The sequence below is a fragment of the Neovison vison genome, chromosome 13 (assembly GCF_020171115.1).
Source record: "Neovison vison isolate M4711 chromosome 13, ASM_NN_V1, whole genome shotgun sequence".
Classification (NCBI taxonomy): Eukaryota; Metazoa; Chordata; class Mammalia; order Carnivora; family Mustelidae; genus Neogale; species Neogale vison.
Window position 1 is genome coordinate 84,317,069 of NC_058103.1, and position 20,816 is coordinate 84,337,884.

Consider the following 20,816-nt stretch of genomic DNA (forward strand, 5'->3'; position numbering starts at 1 on the left):
TATAGTTTAATATCTAGAAAGCTGGTTATTCTACATAAGAAGTCAGAAATGTAGCATGACAAGGCCCACTAGATAGTAAAACACATCTTAGATATTTTCATCTAAAACATCTTTAATCTTTTTAGATCTTTTTAGATTATATCTGATATCTTTTAGAAATTTTCTTTTGAACCTTAGAATCAGCTTTTCTAGTTTCAGAGAAAAAGCTTGTTAGAGTTGTTATTGGGAATGCACTAAACTTAAGAATAGCATTCTAAGTGATCTTTTATAATCATTTTTTTAGTTGATTTATGGTTTCCAGGTAAAAATCACATTATCTTCAAGTAATGAAAAATTTACCTCTTCATTTCTCATAAGGATCATTTTCAGGGGGAGTAATAAAGCAGCAGCTTCATTTCTTCTTCTTCTTTTTTTTTTTTTTTAACATAATAAGATTCTTCAAATGGGCAATGGCTCAAGGTTTTAAAAGTATAAAAGTATAAACAGGAGAAAAATCATCTTCCTACCCCATTCTCCAGCTCTCCTCCCCACAGGCACCCGGTGTTCTTTGTAGTGTCTTTTATATCTTTCTACAGGTATCCCATATGCATGCAGGCCTGCACGGCTGTCCCTGAGAGTGTTCCGGGTTGCACGTCTTAGATACCTCTAGCAAAAGCTGGGCTTCCGAAAACTAAAGAGGGCCAAAAAGGAGGTCCTTTCTTGTGTCTTGTCTCCCCCATGACTAGATAAGTTGAAATAGAAAAGACATAGGTCCTCAGTCCCAAGATAGTTCCCAACCTTCCCTGGAAGAGTGTCCCAGACCCGGTGGGCTTAGAAGAGCAGGGGCTCTGACTTCTACTTTTAGGATATTTATTTTTCACCAACAAATTCTACCTCTTTATCTGTTTAACACAGATGAATCCCAGACACACAGGTCTCTCTATTACCAAAATAGCCAAAAACAAGTAGCAACTTAAAGCTCACGATGTGTTTAGGGCCTGAGATTTGGAGTTGGATATGGGCCTCCTATTTATGGAGTCATCTCTTCCAGAGTCTTCCAGCATTGTCCAGGTAACATCTCTGAGGGTCTCTTGAGACCACTGAAGTGACAGGCTTAGAAGTGTCCTCTCAGCTTCTAGCTGGCAGATCTTCCCCCATTCCACCCTTCACCCCAGCCCCGCACAAGAGATAAAATGAAAAAGGGCAACTCCCAGCAGCTGGCCCAAGAGATACCAGTGGGGAGAGAGAAAGAAAAAAAGAAACATGTGTGGGAGCTCACAGGAGGAGTGGGAGGACCCTCCACTGTTACAGATTCTTAAGCCAATGAGAGTACCTCCATCATTTTCTCTCAGGACAGATTCAGAAAGGCAGCAGTACGGAGCAACAGTTCAAGCAACAGGCATTTTCTGCGGTCGAGTGGAGAAGAGCAGCCTATAGCCATGGGACAGGGTGAGCCAAGCCACTTCTCCACGGGGCTTACTTAACTCTCAGTAGCTCCTCCATCATAACGTGTTTTCATTAAGAGAAGTAGGATGGTTATGGTAGTGTGACTGGTGGAGGTGGTGGTAGGTGCTGCTGGTGGAGGACGTGATGTTGGGTGGGGCTGTGTTGGGAGTGGTAGTGGGTGCTGTGGTGGTGGTAGCATCGGTATGGCTAGGTGTGGCAATACGGTTGGTTGGTGGTGGTAAATCGGTGGCCATAGTTGTGAAGACGATGATGACAGTTAACATGGATTTATGGCATTACAACATGATTATTCTCACTGGATTGTGATACACACAGGAGATAACCCTGGCAAAGCATGAGGGCATTATAGCCTCAAAGCTAAGTTGGAAAGAAGGGGAGGTAAGAGTCAGGGAATCCAAATTCAAGGGACAGAGGCCAACAACAAGCAAGATAATAGGTAGAACCAGAGGACACAGAAAGCTCAGGAGCCTCTGCATAAATCTGTTGTATATTTGCAAGACTTATTATAAAATGAGAACTGCTTGATAGGCTGTCATAATACTCTCAGGCCCCCTCCTTGGAAAGTTTTTCGGGGGCTGCAGGAGGCTGTGGGTTTGGTGAGCCTTTAGGTGAAAGAGCCAAGTATGATCTCGGGTGAGTTGGTTCTAACTCTCTGGGCCTCACTTTTGTCTATAAAACAAGAGAATCAGCTCAGCGATTCCAAAACCAGCTTTAAAAATTATCTGACAGTGTTTGAAGAAGGCAGGAGTAGAGGTAAGCAAAATTCTAGGTTTTATCCATTGTTTTGGATAGGGACCAAAAAAGAAGGTCAACAATGAGGGCAAGCATTGCTCTTATTAATAATAGAGTAAAAGTCTCATTGAATGGGACTTCCTACATGTCTGACACTGTGCCAAGTGTATTAATACATTAACTCATTTCATTTCTCCAACTCTGCAGAGAAGGATGATTATTCTAAGGAAGAGGAAACTGAGATTCAGGGGGTTAAGTTACTTGCTTTAGGAGGCACAGCTAGTATGTAAGTTGACCTGAAGATTTGAACCTAAGTTTAACTCTGACTCCAGGGTCTCTGCTTTTACTAGAGTTGTCCCATTTACCTCATTTCCGTGACTTCCTTTTTCCACCACAGCTCTGGGGATCAAGAACTGTGACTTCCAGGCAGCAAAAAACAATGAGGAGCACCACACCAAGGCCATCAGCTCCCAGCATCTCATTGTGAGGAGAGGACAGCCCTTCACCATCATCCTGCACTTCCAGGCTCCAGTCTATGCATTTACGTCCAACCTGAAGAAGGTAGCCCTCATTGCACAAACTGGTGAGTGGGGCAGGCCTAGGACTGGAGAGCTTCTTGCTCTAGGACCCCCTCAGGGAACAAAGAGGCAAATGGCCCCCACTGTACCTGAGACTCAAGAAGTCCTGGCCACCTGGGAAGGCTGTGGTGAGGATGAGATAACATGTCTAAAAAATAGTGTGTATTGGGGTGCCTGGGTGGCTCAGTTGGCTAAGTGGCCAACTCTTGCTTTTGGCTCAGGTCATGATCTCAGGTCCTGGGATTGAGGCCCTTGTGTGGCCCTGCACTCGATGGGAAGTCTGCTTGAGGACTCTCTCTCCCCGCTCTTCCCTCCCCCTGCTCTCTCTCTAATTTAGGTAAATAAATCTTTTTTAAAATTCTGTTTATTATGATTCAGAAGTTGCTGAGCATCATTATCACTAAGGGGTTCCTTTTGGTTACAATATATCAGTTTTGTAGAAAGCCTGAATGGATCTAATCTAGGCTTACGGTAACACTTAATCACTACTATTTATTGAATTTGTACTGCATGTCAGATATTGGGCCAAGGACTTTACAGTATCACATTAAGACTTCACATCCGCCCTACGAAGAAGGCATACCACTATGCCCACTTTATACACTATGGATTTTTTCTAGATGTAAGTCGATGAGCACACAGAACTTGTGCTCTCCCCGCACCCTTTACTGCCTCCCATTACTGGATGGGCTGCTTCCATTCTCATCAAAAACCAGTTTTCGCCTGTTCCAACTTTGTGATACTTGACTTTATTACTCTGAGTTGTGACCAAAAGGTTCAAATGACCAACTCGTCTCTGTGTGACTGCAGGAGAGCATCCTTCCAAGGCCAACAAGACCCAAGCCATATTCCCAATTTCCCATCTGGGGGACCAGAAGTGGTGGAATGCGGCAGTGGAAGACAGAGATGACCAGTCCTGGGCCATCTCTGTGACCGCACCCGCAGACGCCATCATTGGCCATTACTCGCTCCTGCTGCAGGTCTTGGGCAAGAAGCAACTCCACCTAGGCCAGTTCACACTGCTCTTTAACCCTTGGGCTCGAGGTGAGTTTGGACCTGAACCAGCCTGGGCTGCACAGGGACTCTAGGCCTCAGAGCTGGGGCACAGCTCTGGAAGGAAGTGACTGTCCCAGGCCCAGTGGGCAGCTCCCCCTCAAGACAACACCAGCATTCAGTTACTGTGGTACCTGCTCCTTGGCTGAATGGCCTCTCAGACACAGGACCTGTGTCAGTGTCACCCTTGGCACAAGCACCCTAGGGCCTCCCACTGAAAGCCAAAGCTTATCTCACCACCAAACCCTGGTGCCAGGTCGGGGCTCTTTGGTCACAGGAGCTGAGACTCACTGAGATGATCCTGGCAGAGCTGCTCTTTATTGTGATGGCACAGGGGCCGAGAACTGGAAAGTGGATGCAACCTGAGGAATGGGCTTCTTTGTTTCTCCCCTGGGTTCCCATAGTCTGCGTTCAGGGTGAATCCAGGTTTTACAGGACCTGAGGTCTATTTGTATAATTTAAGGAAAAGAACACAAAAGTCTGAATTGATGAGGCCTAAAGTGGTCTGTGCAAGTGAAGGGCCCAAAACTTCAGCTTCATCAGCTCTAAAATAAATCTGCCCTGTTTGGTTGTCTTGCTTCTCTCCACTTGTATGTTCTCTTACTACTGGCTGCTGGGTCCTCTCCACATTATTCTAAATATTCGCTAGAGTGGCAAATGAAACAGCTAGGGGCCTATAACTCAGAGGACTAAGGGTGGGCTTTCCTGAGGTCAGGTGACCTCCTGCAGCCCAACCAGTGGCCACCTCTTGGCAAAGCCCAGCCTTGGCTCTTAGGGCTATTTCATCTAAAAAAATCATCGGAGGTGGTTGACATGTCCCAAACATGAGGAAGGCATCTCCTCTTCTTTCCCATTCTGAAGGTTGACTTAAATCTGCCACCCCCCACCTTAATCCTCCGGGCTCCCTGAAGGGTTTCTTGGGGGGGGGGATGGGAAACAATTTCAACCAGCTTTCCTGTCCTCACTACCCAGACAACAAGTGCAGAGCCTTTTTCTTTCCGGAGTTTCACTGCCAGCCGGAAGCGGCCCTCATAAGGCAGAGCTGGAGACAAAAGGAAACAGGGAAGCAGACAAAATCTTCCCGGGTTTTTCCAGCCAGTTCCTAATTCCCTTTCTTTGTAGCATCTGAAACCCAGTGGGCTCCCTTTCTCCACTTTTCTTGCACAGGGTGGGGTTCTCCAATCCCCCTCCTTCAGGTAGCCCTGCCTATCCTCAGTTCAGGCTCTTATTTCCTGATCCAAGGGGATGAGCAGGTAGAGCAGTAGAGGAGAACGAGTGTCCATTCAGGGGCAGCTGTCCCATGTGGGTAAATGTGGAGTCAGAGCCCCTTCAGCTGCGGGAGGACCCATGGCTCTTGACATACTTCCCTCCAAAGTTGAAGTCCCAGTGTACCTGCCTCGCTGACTTGAGCCCACAATCAGAGCTAGGCCCTCATGCCAGAGCAAAGACACAGCAAAGACAGTTCCGAAACTGTGCTCAGTTCAGTGGGAACTCTTAGCCCTTGACTCCATGCCAGGTTTCTTGCCTCTAGGCTTGGTTTGACCTGCCTGGGGAAGGCCTCTCTACGTGAGTCCCTGTGGAGATGTCTGTGTTGGCAGGGATGAATGAGGGGCTCTGCTCATCTGAGAAGTGATTAAGAGATTTTCAGATTAATCCAGGACAAGTCCCATCTTAGCATACTTAGAGATGGAGCCTTCTGCACTCAAAAAGAAATTTTATATCCTATAAGTAAAGTCCTATTCAAAAGCAGAGAACTTTATAAAAGGGGGCCACACTCTGGGGGGAAAGGGGAGGATGATGCAACCTGTGCTCTGATAAGGTACCTCCCCGAGCCCTGCAGAGCCTAGGGCCCAGGACCTCAGTTTGAAGTGATTTCATAGAAGTACTCAAGATGGAGAGACAGGAGTGAAGGGCTCCTCAGGCACATGGTTCTATGATTTTAGGCCTCAGATTCTTCAGGGCTTCCTAATTTTTAATATCCTATCCTTCTGTTGTTTTGCATACCGTACCCTCCTCCCAGCAGATGCCTAGAGGGATAATCTGGAAAGCCTCTTCTCTTATTAGTAGTCCCCAGAAACCAGCCTAAGCACCCTCCTCCCCTACCCCACCCAGCAACACGTGCAGAGAGAGACAGTTGGCAAACAGAGCAGGTCTCCCTGACACTCCCGGCTTCCTAGAGTGTCCTCCTTAAAGCCCACAATCCTCCTCATGAACCCCAGCCTGACCCTTTGAGGAAGGCAGCAGGAGAGGCAGAAGAGACTGTGGGAGTCTCAGACCCACTTGGATGCCCCCAGGGCTTCTACTAGCTTCTACTTCGCCCAGCTCCACAGTTCTCTCTGACCCTGTCTTACGTGTGTTCCTCTTCCTTTCTGCTCACCTCTGTCAACCTATGTTTGACAGTTTTGGGTTTTTTTCTGAAACACTATTTAAAAAAATTTTTTAACATTTTATTTTTAAACAATCTCTATGCCCAACGTGGGGCTCCAACTTGTAACTCCAAGATCAAGAGTTGCATGCTTTACCCACTGGGCCAGCCAAGCACACCTGAAATGCTATTTTTTTTTTTTCTTTTTTACTTGAACTTGTGAGATCTAACAGGTCCACTGGGAATTTCCCTGGGCTGTTGCCAAACTCTCTTGGGCCGAAAGCACTCTGGCTGCCCATGTCTTCTGGGAACCAGTAGGCTTTTTAAGCTTGACTTGTTCCCGTCTGTCTGGTTGACCATGTAGGCCACCTTGACTGACCCCTGGGACTCTGACCCTTGTCCCCACTCTGCATCAGAGAAGACTCTGGGTCCCAGTGGGGTCAGTGAGAAAAGGGAATTCCTCCCCAGTCTTCATCACGCCCAGAGCTAAAGGGAAGGCCAGCAGCCAAACCTGGACTGGGCAGGGAGGGCAGAGGCCTAGCTGTGGAGGGCAGGCCTAGCTCCCCACAGGCCCTCATCCCTACCTGCTTTTCACCAGAGGATGCTGTGTTCCTGAAGAAGGAGTCTCAACGCAGGGAGTACGTGTTGAACCAGAATGGCCTCATCTACCTGGGTACAGCTGAGTGCTTCCACGCAGAGCCCTGGGACTTTGGCCAGGTATGGTGACCTCTGAGGAAGGGCAGTGATTGCCCCATAATCTTCAGTGTTCAGACCAGAGCTGGCAGATCCAAAAGCCTATAGGTAATGAGGCCATTTCTTTTGTTGTTGTTGTTCTTCTCCTTCTTCTTCTTCTTCTTCTTCTTTTTAAGGATTCATGCCGTGAGTTTATTTACAAACATATTGAGTATGTTGAACTTGAGTTTGATCCATTTTTCAAAGAGAATGCCCCTCTCAAAATGCTCTCTTCCATGTCTGTTTAATGGATTAATTTAAACACCTTATTTCTTAAGCAGTTAGTGTCTTACTACAAAATAAGGTGAAGTAAATCCAGACCCAAGTATATAGTCATCATAACTAGTAAATGCTGCTTGTTTTCTACTGAAAATGGCAAATCCTTCCCTGGGCCCTCCTCACAGTGGCTCCTACAGACCACAGAGGTTGTGAACCTCCAGATGCTGTATCCCAGCATAGTGCTCTTGGAAGTTCTGTGAAAGGTGCAGAGACCCAAGATGGACGAAATGGTGGCGCCACACAGAATCCTCCTTTTCTCACAACCTTGTTTCCTGGTGTGTCAGTGAGGCTTCTTTTGGCCATTTCCACCATGTGGTGCCTCTTTCCTCAGGGCCACGTCAGACCAGCCTCCACCTTCCAGAGCTATCTTCCTAAAGGCCACAGCAGATCAACCCTCTGTTAAATCCCCACTGTTTACAGGATAAAAAGTAAATGCCCTGGCTTGACCCCTAAGGCCCTTCAGAGACAGGCCACTGCTTTCCTTTCCTCAAGAGCCCCCCACCCCCCATGCACCAGCTTCTGGCCATCCCCTGAACAAACAGGCTGAATATGACTGGAATACCTTCCCTCCTTTATCACCCCAGAAAACTCCTACCCATCTTTTAAGACCATCAGAAGGTTTTCCTCAGCCCCCAAAGATAAGAGTGACTCTTCTCACTATGCCCTCTGCTCTGGGCTGACATCTTTCCTAGAACACTGGCCGTGCTCCTGAGATCCATAGTCTAAGTGCCTACATGACCCTCTCTGCTCCTAAATGTGGATTCCTCAAGAGCAAGAGCTGTCTTGGGTCTCCTCCCCATGTGGGTCAGTCCTAGAAGGAGATGTAGGAGCACACGAAATGGCAAATGACAGAAATGAACTGATACAGCTCTGGTCCTCAATGGCTCCCACCCTGTTGGGAATTCAGACAACAGAAAAGGCAAAGGATGGGACTGCGTGGACTCAGGGACCAGGGGGGATGGTGGAGGGAGGGAAAAGCCAGAACTCCCACAGGAGACAAGAAGGCAAGGCCGGAAGGAATGGAACCTGAGTCTGGAAGAAGTCTGAGGTGATGGTGGAGGGATGAGTACGCAACCTGGAAGTCTTCAACATGGTCCTATGTGCTCCTTACAGTTTGAGAGCAGTGTCATCAACCTCAGCCTCCGCTTACTGAGTGTGGACAAGCAGGTGGAGGAGTGGGGCAACCCTGAGCATGTGGCCTGTATTTTGGGTGCCTTGGTAAGTGAGTTGGGGAGGGAGGGGAGTCCTCTGCTAGAGCTGCCTACATTTACGGCCCTGGAAATCTTCAAATCACAAATGGTACCTTCCTCCTAGGATGTGGGGGCCAGTTCCTAGAGACAGTCTCAGTGAGGAGGGAGGGCAGTAGTATCCACAAGGGAGAGAAAAGCAAAGGGAAGTGTCATCCCTTGGGACACAAGCCAGGAGGACTAAAACTGGCCCGGATTTCCTCAGAGCACTCCTCCTTCCTTTTCCTCCTCCCATCAGCCCAACCTACAGGCTTAAGTCCATGGGAGGGAGGGGATAGGACCTAACTTGCCCAGTGTTTGCTCTTCAAGTGGTCATTTGTTTTCACTTCTAAATTATTCCTAAGAATATACAGACCATGAAGGTGGTTTGGTGCTTCCTACTATCCCTAAATGTCCTTTCAGAGGAATTGTGATTTCCTCATTTCTGCTCATGCCTCTGGACTCCCCTCTGAAGAGGTGGACGAGGACAAGGTCAACCTGTGAGGAGGAGGAAGCTTGGGATAAGTGGGCCTTGAGGCCCCAAGTGCAAATGCTCTCAAAGGAATCAGGGTCAGGCAAATGAGGGAGTAGTGAAACCAGCCGCCAATGAGAGGCAGCTCTCTGGCTTTTCTTAGGATGTGAACTTTGCTTGCCAATGTGGTCCATGAACCCCTGGCTTCCAGAGGGCTAGAGAGAAAGGAGAATTTCCCAGGCCCCACTCCTAAAATTATAAGCCAATGGGTAGGGTGAAGCCCAGGAGTATCCAGATGATTCTGATACAGGTGGTCTAAGCCCTCCTTACTCCCTGCCCCTCCTCCAGAGGCTGTTCTGTCCTGGGCCCACATAACATGTGCTCATTTCCACAAACAGCTGCATGCTCTCAAGGAGAAGAGTGTCCTGCCCCCAACAAAGGCCGCCACTGCCCAGGAAGGGGCCTTGCTGAGCAAGCGCCGGGGCAGTGTGCCCATCCTGCGGCAGTGGGTCACAGGCCAAGGGCGACCTGTGTACGACAGTCAGGCCTGGGTGTTCGCTGCAGTTGCCTGCACAGGTACAGAGCTGGTTTGCCTGCCGCACTCCTGGGTCACCTTGGCTACTGTACAGCGTGTCTGCCCTGCCTTTTGGGTTTCCCCATGCTTTTGCCCTGAAACTTTCCCTCCCCATGCTCCAGGACAGCAAACCCCGGTGCTCTATTGTACATTGTGCAAGCCTTGCCCTGCTGTAGACTCTGCCTGCTGCATACACTTTAAGTGTCTCATCTCTCGGCCTTCAAGTACCCTGCGTGTGTGTGTCAGTCCTACCTGCCAGGTGCCGGTGTCCCTCCTCTTTCCACAGCATCAGGCGGCATTTAAGACCGTGCCTTCCCAGAGGAGACACTGAAAACTCTAGCTATACATACACAGGCCTCTCTGGCACCCCCTGACTCTTTGGCCCCTTCCACACAGTGCTGCGATGCCTGGGAATCCCTGCCCGTGTCATTACCACGTTCACCTCAGCCCAGGGAACCGGCGGACGCTTGTTGGTGGATGAATACTACAATGAGGAGGGCCTTCAGAATGGAGAAGGCCAAGGAGGCAGAATCTGGTGAGAAGCCCAAGCAGGATGCGGTCCCAGACATGGAAGGTTTCCAAACTCACATGGTATAACCTCATGACAACCCCCTCCCACACTCTGAGTGACCCTAGCACTGAGAGGAGGCCCTCAAGACTCTTGTAGCCAGGATGCTCCCAGCACCTCCCCTCCACCCCAAGAGTGTTGCAGCCACTTTTACAGACTCCTCCCGTCCCCATGGCAATAATGACTCTGCCATGTCTAGTCCTCTTTAGGACCACTTTCTTCCTCACTTGAATTACTCCTTTGGTGCCTTCAGGATCTTCCAGACTTCCACGGAGTGCTGGATGACCCGGCCTGCTTTGCCCCCAGGTTATGATGGATGGCAGATTCTGTACCCATGTGTTTCCAATGGAGGTGGAGGTAATGGCTTGGGGTAGACCCACTACCATCCTGGGCTGCACAAAACTGTGCAAGCAAGAAGTCCCTCAAAAACAGGAGCAGCAGGAGGTCCAAAGGGGGTCTGTGTCTTCTAAAACAGGAGAAGTAGAAGGAGTGATAGTGGCCAACAGAATGCTCACCTGAAGTCTGAAGCAGGCTCAAGGGAACAAAGGTGTTAACCATCTAGGCCCAAGGCCATGGGGAGACTTGTCCTATCTCAGAGCAATGGGTGAGGGAGCAGAGTCTCAGTGAAGGGTAAAAGGCCTTAAGATAGCTGGTGGATGTGCTGGGTTAGGGGCTTGTGAGAAGAAATCTCCAGGAGCCATACAAGGACTGCTCTTCCTTCCTCAGCAGCAGAACAGTAACAGAGCCTGGCATAAAGGAAGCGCTCAATAAAGGTGACCTGTTCTTATCATATCCGTAGTAGAGCTGGCTAAGGAACTCGGCTTTACTACATCCCTCTGAGGTTCTTCCTGCCCAGTTTCTGAGAGGTCTCCTGCCATAAGCCATGACCAAAAAGTACTGTCACTAAATAATTGTGAATTTCACTACTGCAGTGCCCTTCCAGAAACCCTGCCTTGTGCCCACCTCTAACCTTGATCTCAGGGAAGGGAAAATAGGGTATAGGATAGGAACTGAGGTTATACAGCTCTGACTCAAAGGTCTGGGTACAGTTCCTCTGGCTCACTGAACTTTTTCTCCCTCAGTCCTGGGGTCCTGTGATCTGACCCCTGTCAAAGCAGTCAAGGAGGGGACACTAAGCCTGACCCCTGGAGTATCAGACCTTTTTGCTGCAGTAAATGCATCGTGTGTGGTCTGGAAGTGTCGGGAGGACGGCGCACTGGAGCTGACCAACTCCAACACTAAGTATGTTGGCAACAACATTAGCACCAAGGGTGTGGGCAGCAACCGCTGTGAGGACATCACTCAGAACTACAAGTATCCTGAAGGTACTGGGCAGGGGAGGGCCCCAGGCTTCTCAGCACCTGAAACGCCAACAGAGGGTAAGGGATGGGCCGGGAAGATGCAGGCCAGAGAGACTCAGAGTCTTCTCCCCATCATATAAAATAGGATTTTGTAACCCCATTTGATACTATCAGCATTTGGGGGCACATAACTCTCCATTGTGGGGGGCTGTGCATCACAGGATGTTCAACAGCATTTTCAGGTTGCATCCACTAGAGGCCAGCACTCCACAATGGGCTGTGACAACCAAAAAGGTCTCCGGGTGTTTCTAAATGTCCCCTGGGGGGGCAAAATTACTCCCCAGTTGAAAACCACTACTATAAAACAACACACTAATACCAACTCCAGCTGCCAGATGTTCTCCCTCTCTCCTTCTCGCCCTCTCTTCCAGCACCCCAAATCTGTTCCTTTCTCCATAGTGATTAATGGCACCACTGTCACCTATTTATCCAAACAAGAAGGCTTGCACTCTCAACTCTCCCTCCTTCACTGCCCCATATTACTCTCACATCTCTTTCCTCACCTTCTTCCTGACTGCTTATAGAAAATTCAGGGCCTCAACAGCTCTTGTCTGCAGCATTGTAACAGCCTCCTAACTGGAACCCCCTGGGTCCAGTCTCTCCATTATCACTCCCTTTCCAACTTAGTTTCCACGAAAGACACAAAATGATGTTACTCCCCTGCTCTAGAATATTCCATGGCCCCCACTGCCCTTGGAATAAGTCAACTCTTCACTTAGGAAGGTGTGAGTCCCTGCAGACCTGTCCTCAGAGTCAGCATGGCTTGTCCAAAAGCTTGCTCTCCCACCATTCAAGGGGCAAATGCTTAACACCTGAAGAACGGGAATGACCTGGAAGAGACACGCTTTATCTGTGGTGGATCTGCCCAATGCAGACTTTTTTTTTTTTTAAGTTATACATATATTTTAAAGATTTTGTTTTATTTATTTGGCAGACAGAGATCACAAGTAGGCAGAGAGGCAGGCAGAGAGAGTGGAGGAAGCAGGCTCCCTGCTAAGCAGAGAACCCGATGCAGGGCTCGATTCCAGAACCCTGGGATCATGACCTTAGCCAAAAGCAGAGGCTTTAAACCCACTGAGCCACCCAGGTGCCCCAAGTTTTTTATATTAATTACAGTTGGTTAACATACAGTGTAATATTAGTTTCAGGTGTACCATATGATTCAACACTTTCATACATCACCCAGTGCTCACGATGACAAGTGCAATCCTTAATCCCCATCACCTATTTCACCCATCTCCCCCAACTACCTTCCTTCTGGTAACCAACAGTTTGTTCTCTATAGTTGAGTCTGTTTCTTGGTTTGCCTCTCTTTTTCCCCCTTTGCTCATTTGTTTCTTAAATTCCACATATGAGTGAAGTCATATGGTATCTGTCTTTCTGCGACTGAGTTATTTCACTTAGCATAATACACTCTAGCTCCAACAATAGTGTTGCAAATTCCACAATTTCATTCTTTTTAATGACTGAATAATATTCGTGTGTGTGTGTGTGTGATCTTCTTATTCATTCATCAGTTGATGAACACTTGGGCTGCCTCCATAATCTAACTAGTTGTAGAAAATGCTGCTATAAACATCAGGGAACATGCATTCCTTTGAATTAGTATTTTTGTATTCTTTGGGTAAGTACCTACCAGTGCAATTGCTGGATTGCAGGGTACTTCTATTTTTAACTTTTTGAGGAACTTCCTTATTGCTTTCCAGAGGAGCGGAACCCATTTGCATTCCCACCAACAGTGCAACCTTTCTCCACAACCTCACCAAAACCTGTTGCTTCTTGTGTTGTTTATTTTAGCCATTCTGAAAGGTGTGAGGCGATATCTCACTGTAGTTTTGATTTGCATTCTCTGATGATGAGTGATGTTGAGCATCTTTTTGTGTGTCTGTTGGTCATCTATACGATTGGAGAAATGTCTATGCATGTCTTCTGCCCTTTTTTAAAATTGGATTATTCATTTTGGGGATGACGAGTTTTATAGATTCTTTATTTTAGATAGTACCCTGTATCAGACATGTCATTTGCACGTATCTTCTCCCATTCCGTAGGCTGTCTTTTAGTTTTGTTGTTTGTTTCCTTTGCTATGCAGAAGATTTTTATTTTGATGTAGTCCAAATAAATTTTTTTAAGATTTTATTTATTTATTTGACAGAGAGCACAAGTAGGCAGAGAGGCAGGCAAAGAGAGAGGAAGGGAAACAGGGTCCCTGCTGAGCAGAGAGCCTGATGCAGGGCTAAATCCCAGGACCCTGAGATCATGACCTGAGCCAAAGGCAAAGGCTTTAACCCACTGAGCCACCCAGGTGCCCCCAATAGTTTATTTTTGCTTTTCTCTTGCCTCAGGAGACATATCTAGAAAGAAGTTGCTATGGCCCATGTCAAAGAAGTTACTACCTGTGTTCTAGGACAGTTTTGTGGTTTCATGTCTCACATTAAGACAGACTTTTTTTTTTTTAAGCTAAATATGGCTTTAGAGAATTACAGAGCTCTTGTGATTTTGGCTTTTGAGTGGCAGTGGGTAAATGAATCTTAATCTTGGACTTTTATTAGAACGGTCTATACCCCCTAGATAAGAGGCCTGCTTTATTTCCTCTATTCTTCAGGATCTCTTCAAGAAAAAGAGGTGCTGGAGAAAGTCCAGGAAGAGAGAATGCGACATGAAAAAGACAGTGGCATCCATCCTCCCAGTCTCAAGACTGCTGAACTTCTACACATATTCTTAGAAGTACCCTGTTCCCTAAACCTGGGAGGGGAAGCCCAGTACTCAGTGAAACTGGTTAACCTCAGTGACCAGGAGAAGGCAGTGCAGCTGACATCTGCCTTGCAGGCAATATACTACAATGGCATCCTTGCTGCTGAGCTCTGGAAGAGGAAGCAGTCCCTTATGCTCGGTCCCAAGGGTAATTCTATGGCCCCCAGATATCCCTAAACTCCAGCTTCCACCCTGACAGGCAGCAGCCTAAGGGTACCCCTGAAGGTCTGAAGAGGTGGCTTCTAGCCCCTAATGTGCCCCCTGTTTCTCTGCCATTCAACACATATTTATTGAGCTTCACAGAGACCAAAGCCCCCACAATTCCGACTGCAGTCAGATAAGGAAACAGACAATGGTAGCAGTTGAAGAAGTGTTTGATAAGGTCAACAGAGTACAACAGCAGGGGAGCATCTCACCCAGGTTACAGCAGGCTGTTCCCAGGTAAAGCAGACTGCACTGGGTCTGAAAGGATGAGTAGGAAGGACAGTGAGAGCCAAAAAGTAAGTTACGAATATTCAAGGCACATGGAAGAACATGTGCACAGGTTCTTCCTCCTTCCCCAAAGTCCTCCTTCATTGGTCTGGGATGAGGTCTAGGCATTGGTACTTTTTAAAAGCTCCCCATGTTATCCTAGGGTTGAAAGTCCCTGGACTAGAGCAGTTGCTCTCAAACTTTGCTGCCTATCAGAATCACCTGGGGAAGTTTGATGCTCAGCCTGTATCCCAGATCAATTAAATTGGAAACCCCAGGGTTGGACCCAAACATCAAAAACTGTTTAATTTCATTGAGTGATTCCAATGTGCAGATAAGAGAGGATCAGTGGACTGGAGCTTGTCTACATTATTTCAACAGCCTCCTAACCAGCTCCCCTGCCTCTAATCTCTTCACCGTGTTCCCTTTCTGAGGGGCGCAGAGTCCGGATCATGCAGGGACTTGTATGTCATGCCAAGGAGTTTGAATTTTGTTCTTTGGGCAGTGGGAAGCTGGGGAAAATGTGAACTAGAGGGGCCTATGTGATCAGAAATCCATTTAAAAAAAATAACTTTTGTCTGAGTGGAATGGAAGAAGTCCTATTAGAATGATGACTCTCACCCTTGGCTACATGTTGAATCACCTGGGGAACTTTAAAAAATACTGCTTCCTGGGCCTCACTGCCAGAGTCTAATATAATTGATTTGTTGTGTAGCCTGGCATTGGGACTGTTTTATAATGCTGTATGATTCTAATGTGTATCTAATGCTGACAACCATTGGATCAGAGGTTGGAAGGCTTTAGAACGGTCAAGGCATGAAGGACAAATTAGACTAGCAGCACTTCCAATGAAGACATATTAAGGAGGTAGGATAGGCTGGACTTGTGAATATGTATGTGGGGGGCGGTGAGAGGGTCACTGCCTCTCTAGAACAGGAAAAATGGGGGAGAGCACGTATGGGGAGAAGGATGATGAGTTCTGTTTGTGGCATGTTGGGTTTGAAAGCCCATGAGACATCCAAACAGAGATGGCCAGTAGATGGCTAGACACCTAAACCTGGTATTCAAAATAAAGGCCTGCGTTGGAAACCAGAGGTGGGAATCCCCGCCCAGAGAGGGCTGCCAAGAGTCAGGGCATTGATGAGTTCCTGGGGGTGGAAGAAAAGTTGTGAGAAGAGAAGAGGGTGAAAGGGGAACCCAGGCAGCACCAGCATGTAGGGGGCAGGCAGGGAAAGAACATGGAATAAGGGAAACAGAGAAGTCAAAGAGAGGAAGGAGCAACCAGAGGGACAGCAGAGTGGCCATGAGATGTCAAGGCTGAAAACAAACACTGAGGGAGTGGTCAAAGGTCAGCTTCTTGCAGGCTAAACAGATGAAGAGCTGAGGAAGCAAGACATAGTATGCAGTCCTTCCTGGAAGAACTGACAAAAAGGAGACAGGCTGAGTGGTGGTCAGCCAGGGACACTGGGTAGAGCGAGGGCGTTTTTTTGTTTATTTAAGATCAGAGAGCAGAATCTGCTTAGACACTGAGGAAAATAATCAACAGAGAGGGAAAGACTGAAGCCTCAGGAAAGATGGGTTATAACTGATGGTGCAACCCTTAGGGGACTGAGAGGCAACTAGAATAACTGTAGTTACTTTTGGTAAACACAGTGTTAAGTGTTCCATATGCATCATCTCACTTATCCTTACAACAACCTTCTGAGGCAGCAGCCATTATTTTTTTTTTTTAAGATTTTATTTATTTATTTGACAGAGAGAGAGATCACAAGTAGGCAGAGTCAAGCAGAGAGAGAAGGGGAAGCAGGCTCCCCGCTGAGCAGAGAGCCCGATGCAGGCTCGATCCCACGACACTGAGACCATGACCTGAGCCAAAGGCAGCGGCCTAATCCACTGGGCCACCCAGGCGCCCCGGCAGCAGCCATTATTATCCCCACTTTACAGATGAGGAGATCAAGACACATGGAGGTTATATAATTTGCTCAAAAGTTACACAGCAGGCAGTGGTGGGGTCAGAAAGGGGCAGAGACTTACAGAGTGGGGGGTCTGACTTGGGGAGGGAGGACATCTCATCTTCCCGGAGGTGGTAGCAGGAAGCAGGGGTAGATGACTATGTCTACAGGTTGGGACTGGGAACATGAGCTTGAGAAGATTCCTAGACAATGAGGGATGGCTTCATTTTCTCTGCAAAAGGGAAACAGAAGCAGCAGAGAATAAGAAGGAATGAAGTAAGCATATATCCAGCAATGACTGTGTGGCAGAGTCTGAGATAAGCACTCAGTATCTCAATTTAACACAAGCCACCCACCAGGTAGGCATTATTATTAGAAAAGGAATCTGAGGCCAGAGAGCTGAGCTTGTTCTAGTCTGCAGGGGCCTTCACCGGTCGCGCTGAGGTGGTCTGGCAAGAGTGTTGGAGGAGGCAGTGATGGCGGTAGGTGGTGGGATCTTGACGGAGTTCAGTTTGAAATTGCTGTGAGAAATGAGGCATCTTTCTGACTTCAGTAAGATACTGACTCCTTTGCACTATGTGTAATATTGCCTGTTGCCTGGGCACACACACTCATGATTTGCACTGACTCCACCTGTCTTCTGTTTCAGCTAACATAATCACCAGCAACCTGTCTTTCTCCCATTTTGAGCAAAGCCCACCAGAGAACAGCTTCCTTAGACTCACTGTCATGGCCACGGCAATGCACCCTGAGTCCAGCCTTAGCTGCTTTGCTCAGGAAGACATCGTCATTTGTAGACCACACCTTACCATTGAGGTAGGCACCAGTCCTTCCCCAAGTCACTCTCACTTGCTCCTGTTTCAGAAGGAATCAGAGCCCCTCATGCTTTAGGGCAAACAACCATGCTCTAGGATTACTAGAAAATGATAGGTTGAGAGCTCCTTCTCTTGAAAGAGATGGTTAAGGTCTACATCTTCCAGCTTCTTTTTTTTGGTTCCATAAAGATTTTAAAGAGCAGGGCCTCCCCAGTTGCTGCCTCCATTCTTGAATAATACTAGCCTATATTTATTTAGCACTTTATACATATGCCAATGTATTTTCACCTTCTTTAATACAAAAACCCTGTTAAGTGGAACCATTCCCATTATTCAGATGAGAAACAATCCTGGAGATTATCATACCATGATAATGAAAATGGGATGTTTCAGAGGCTTATGGCTCTTGATCTAGTCCTCTTTCCAAATGTCTATTCTGACCAAAATGAATGCGATCTGGTCCCAGCCCTCAATGAGTGTTTATTATGGTTAAGTAAAGGAGGCACAATGTTAGGTCTTTTATGTAAGTGCTTCAATAGAGGTATGAAGTCACTGTGGCATAAGTTAAGTAAGGGGATTAATTTCAGCTGGTGGGTTTGAGGAAGACTTACTAGGAGGAGGCATTTATGCCAGGACTTGAAAAATAGGTAAGCTTTAGTGCGGAAGTTGAGGAAGGCCACTGCAGGCCAAAGACTGAGCATAGAGGACCCAGTAAAGGGAGTCTGAGGGGGTTGCTGGGATGTCATTTAGTCAAGGGGAAGAACAAGGCTGGAGAAGGGGGTTGGGGCCAGACCACGAAGGGTTCTGAATGCCTACCAACACTGAATTCTGAAGACAATGGGAACCCCTCCAAGGTTTCTAAGTGGAGGAGAGAAACTACCAGAGATGGCCACAGGTGAATCAAGGCAAGGGTAAGTATCAATTCAGGAAGACCAGATAGAAAAGTAAAGAAGTCAGGTGTGGAGTTTGGGTGTGGATGGCAGAGACAAGAGAGTAACTGAGGAGAGTACAGGGAGGATGCCTAGGAGGGGAAGCAGTAAGTGCAGCCCTGTGCTCATGGCATCCACTCCAGGTTTTGCCTCTTCCCACAGATGCCAGAGACAGCAGAGCAGTATCAACTTCTCAAGGCTTCAGTCCAGCTCCATAACTTCCTAGATGCTCCCTTGAAGGACTGTGTGATCTCCCTCTTTGGAAGGGGCCTCATTCACAGAGAGAGGAGGTATAGGTAAGAGACCACAAGCTTCTCGGGACACCTGGGTGGCTGAGTTGGTTCAACATCTGCCTTCAGCTCAGGTCAGGATCTTGGGATCCTGGGATCGAGTCCTGCATCTGGGCTCCCTGCTCACTGGGGAGCCTGCTTCTCCTTCTCCCCGTCCCCACCCACCCTCACTTGTGCTCTCTCAAATAAATAAAATATTTTAAAAGAGAGAGAGAGAGAGACTGCAAGCTTCTCATCTCACTGAAACAATTCTACTTGTTAGAAAGGCAGGGATCCAAGATTAATGACTGTCTTTTTGCTGTGTTCTTAGAGATAGAAAAAACATACCTTCTAGGAGCACCTGGGTGGCTCAGTGGGTTAAAGCCTCTGTCTTCAGCTCGGGTCAGGATCCTGGGGTCCTGGGATCGAGTCCCGCATTGGGCTCTCTGCTCAGCATGGAGCCTGCTTCCTCCTCTCTCTCTCTGCCTGCCTCTCTGTCTACCTGTGATCTCTATCAAAAAATAAATAAAATCTTAAAAAAAAATACCCTCTAGAAGCAGAACTGAAAGATTAGGGCCTCCCTCCTCCTGGAAGACAGGAGTGAGGAAGTGCCCAAAGGGCATCCGCCTGACCCCAATTGCTGCCCTGGTCATGCAGGAAGAGGTTTGGTATTGCTGGTAATTGCAGGCAAGGAATTAGGCCTGAGTATAAGAAAATATCCCAGAGAGCTCAGGCTGCCTCTTGGTGTGGCCAAAGAGCTGTATTCTACTAATGACAACTAATGGGCTGTTTTGGAGATTCATCGACATGTGTTAAGCCCACTGCTCCGGCAACATAAAGCTTTATTTGGTACATCCGTACTTTCTACCATGCCACTCTACAGTGATGGGCACCCAGAGAGCCTTCAGCTCTCAAACATCACAAATACTATTGTAATAAACAGCCTCACATAGTCTTATAAACTAGCTTGAAACTCTGGTCGGGGAGGAAAAAATGTACATAACAGGATCTGGTTTGACCAGGTACTATCAGACTTGTCTGCACAATGACTGCAGAAGTCCACACCCCCTCCAGCAGTACAGGAGTTTCTATATTCCTACCATTTCTCCACTTTTCTCCACTCTTGGCCATACTCAGCTTCCTTTTTTCCAAACAGAAGTAAGGTAATATCTCATTATTGTTTTGATTTGCAACTCTTCATATGTTTATTAGCCTTTTTGGTTTCCTCCTCTGTAAAATATTTGTTTTTAACTTTGCCCACTTTCCTTTTGATGTTCCTGCCTTTCCTCCTTGTTGATCTGTAGGAGTTCCCTGTATGAGTCCTTTGTTGGTTTCAGATGTTGCAAGTATCTTCCTTCATTATTTCTTCTCTCACTGTGTCTGCCACATCCTTTGCCGAAAACACAGTATACAGTTTAGAGTTCGCCGTGCCTACTCCTGAAATCCCTGGTAGTTTTCTGGTTATTGAGCCAATGCCTCAGCCTTATGAAACTCAATGAATCACTATTGCCAGTAGATTGAGAAAGGAGAGACTGTCATCATTTAACTATACTTTCATGGTATTCCGGATCAAACATGGGGGAAAGCTCCTCAAAGGAAATCTGTGCTACTCTCTTAGTCACTATGAGAAGGTTGTTGATAGGATGCCAAACACCATCTGTTAACAGACTGACATCTTCTGTATATGTCCACTGTACCCTCACAGCACTTAGCAATCTAAGGGATCCAAAACCACAGCCTTCCCAAACATACCCTGGTACTACTACCAAGAGTGGGACCAGTCACAGGCGATAAAAGAAATAATAGATGCAGCTTGGAAGCCCTTAAATTAGGGTGTTTCTCTTCTTAACTCTGCAATTGTTTGCCATAGGGAGGCTTCTGTCTTCTATCTCCTTAAAACTTCCTGTTTCAACAGCAAGGTACTTAAATGTTTATTTCTTCACAGTTCACATCTTCAAGCAGGGAAGGATCAGAGTCACTGGGACTAGCAAAGCAATGGCAAAGAACTACCACCTGCCTTTTCCTTTATTTCAGATTAGCTTCTGTGTGGCCTGGAAACATCTTGTACACTGAATTCCAGTTCACACCGACACAGGTGGGGCTCCAGAGGCTCACTGTGGAAATGGACTGCGATATGTTCCAGAACGTAACCAACTACAGAAACGTCATTGTGGAAGCCCCTGAACTCCCTGCTTAAATTTCCATTAAGTATCCCTTAATTAAAATTTGATATTGATAACATG

The 20,816-nt window shown here is 47.2% G+C and overlaps 2 protein-coding genes and 1 pseudogene across 4 annotated transcripts in view; 1 reads left to right on the forward strand and 2 right to left on the reverse strand.

The window, feature by feature from the left end:
• The window catches only part of CCNDBP1 (cyclin D1 binding protein 1), a 34,812-nt gene that overhangs the window by 1,908 nt on the left and 12,088 nt on the right, over positions 1 to 20,816 (reverse strand). Inside the window, exon 12 of one of the 3 annotated variants that reach the window (XM_044231340.1) lies at positions 16,539 to 16,792. The exons of 1 other annotated variant lie outside the window; for it this stretch is intronic. In XM_044231340.1, the coding sequence (XP_044087275.1) occupies positions 16,678 to 16,792 (115 nt within the window). In that variant the 3' untranslated portion in view covers positions 16,539 to 16,677. Of the gene's footprint in view, positions 1 to 16,538; positions 16,793 to 19,044; positions 19,085 to 20,816 lie in introns of those variants that run through there. One more of the 3 variants, XM_044231344.1, reaches the window with a different exon arrangement.
• On the forward strand, positions 1,419 to 20,816 carry EPB42 (erythrocyte membrane protein band 4.2). Its single transcript, XM_044231339.1, has 13 exons — positions 1,419 to 1,428; positions 2,576 to 2,761; positions 3,567 to 3,800; positions 6,773 to 6,891; positions 8,299 to 8,403; positions 9,282 to 9,459; positions 9,854 to 9,992; positions 10,279 to 10,382; positions 11,108 to 11,350; positions 13,989 to 14,285; positions 17,210 to 17,376; positions 18,467 to 18,600; positions 20,608 to 20,816. Exons 1-13 carry the CDS (start codon positions 1,419 to 1,421, stop codon positions 20,768 to 20,770), a joined length of 2,079 nt encoding a protein of 692 aa, XP_044087274.1. The 3' UTR covers positions 20,771 to 20,816.
• On the reverse strand, positions 7,173 to 7,363 carry LOC122893992 (annotated as a pseudogene).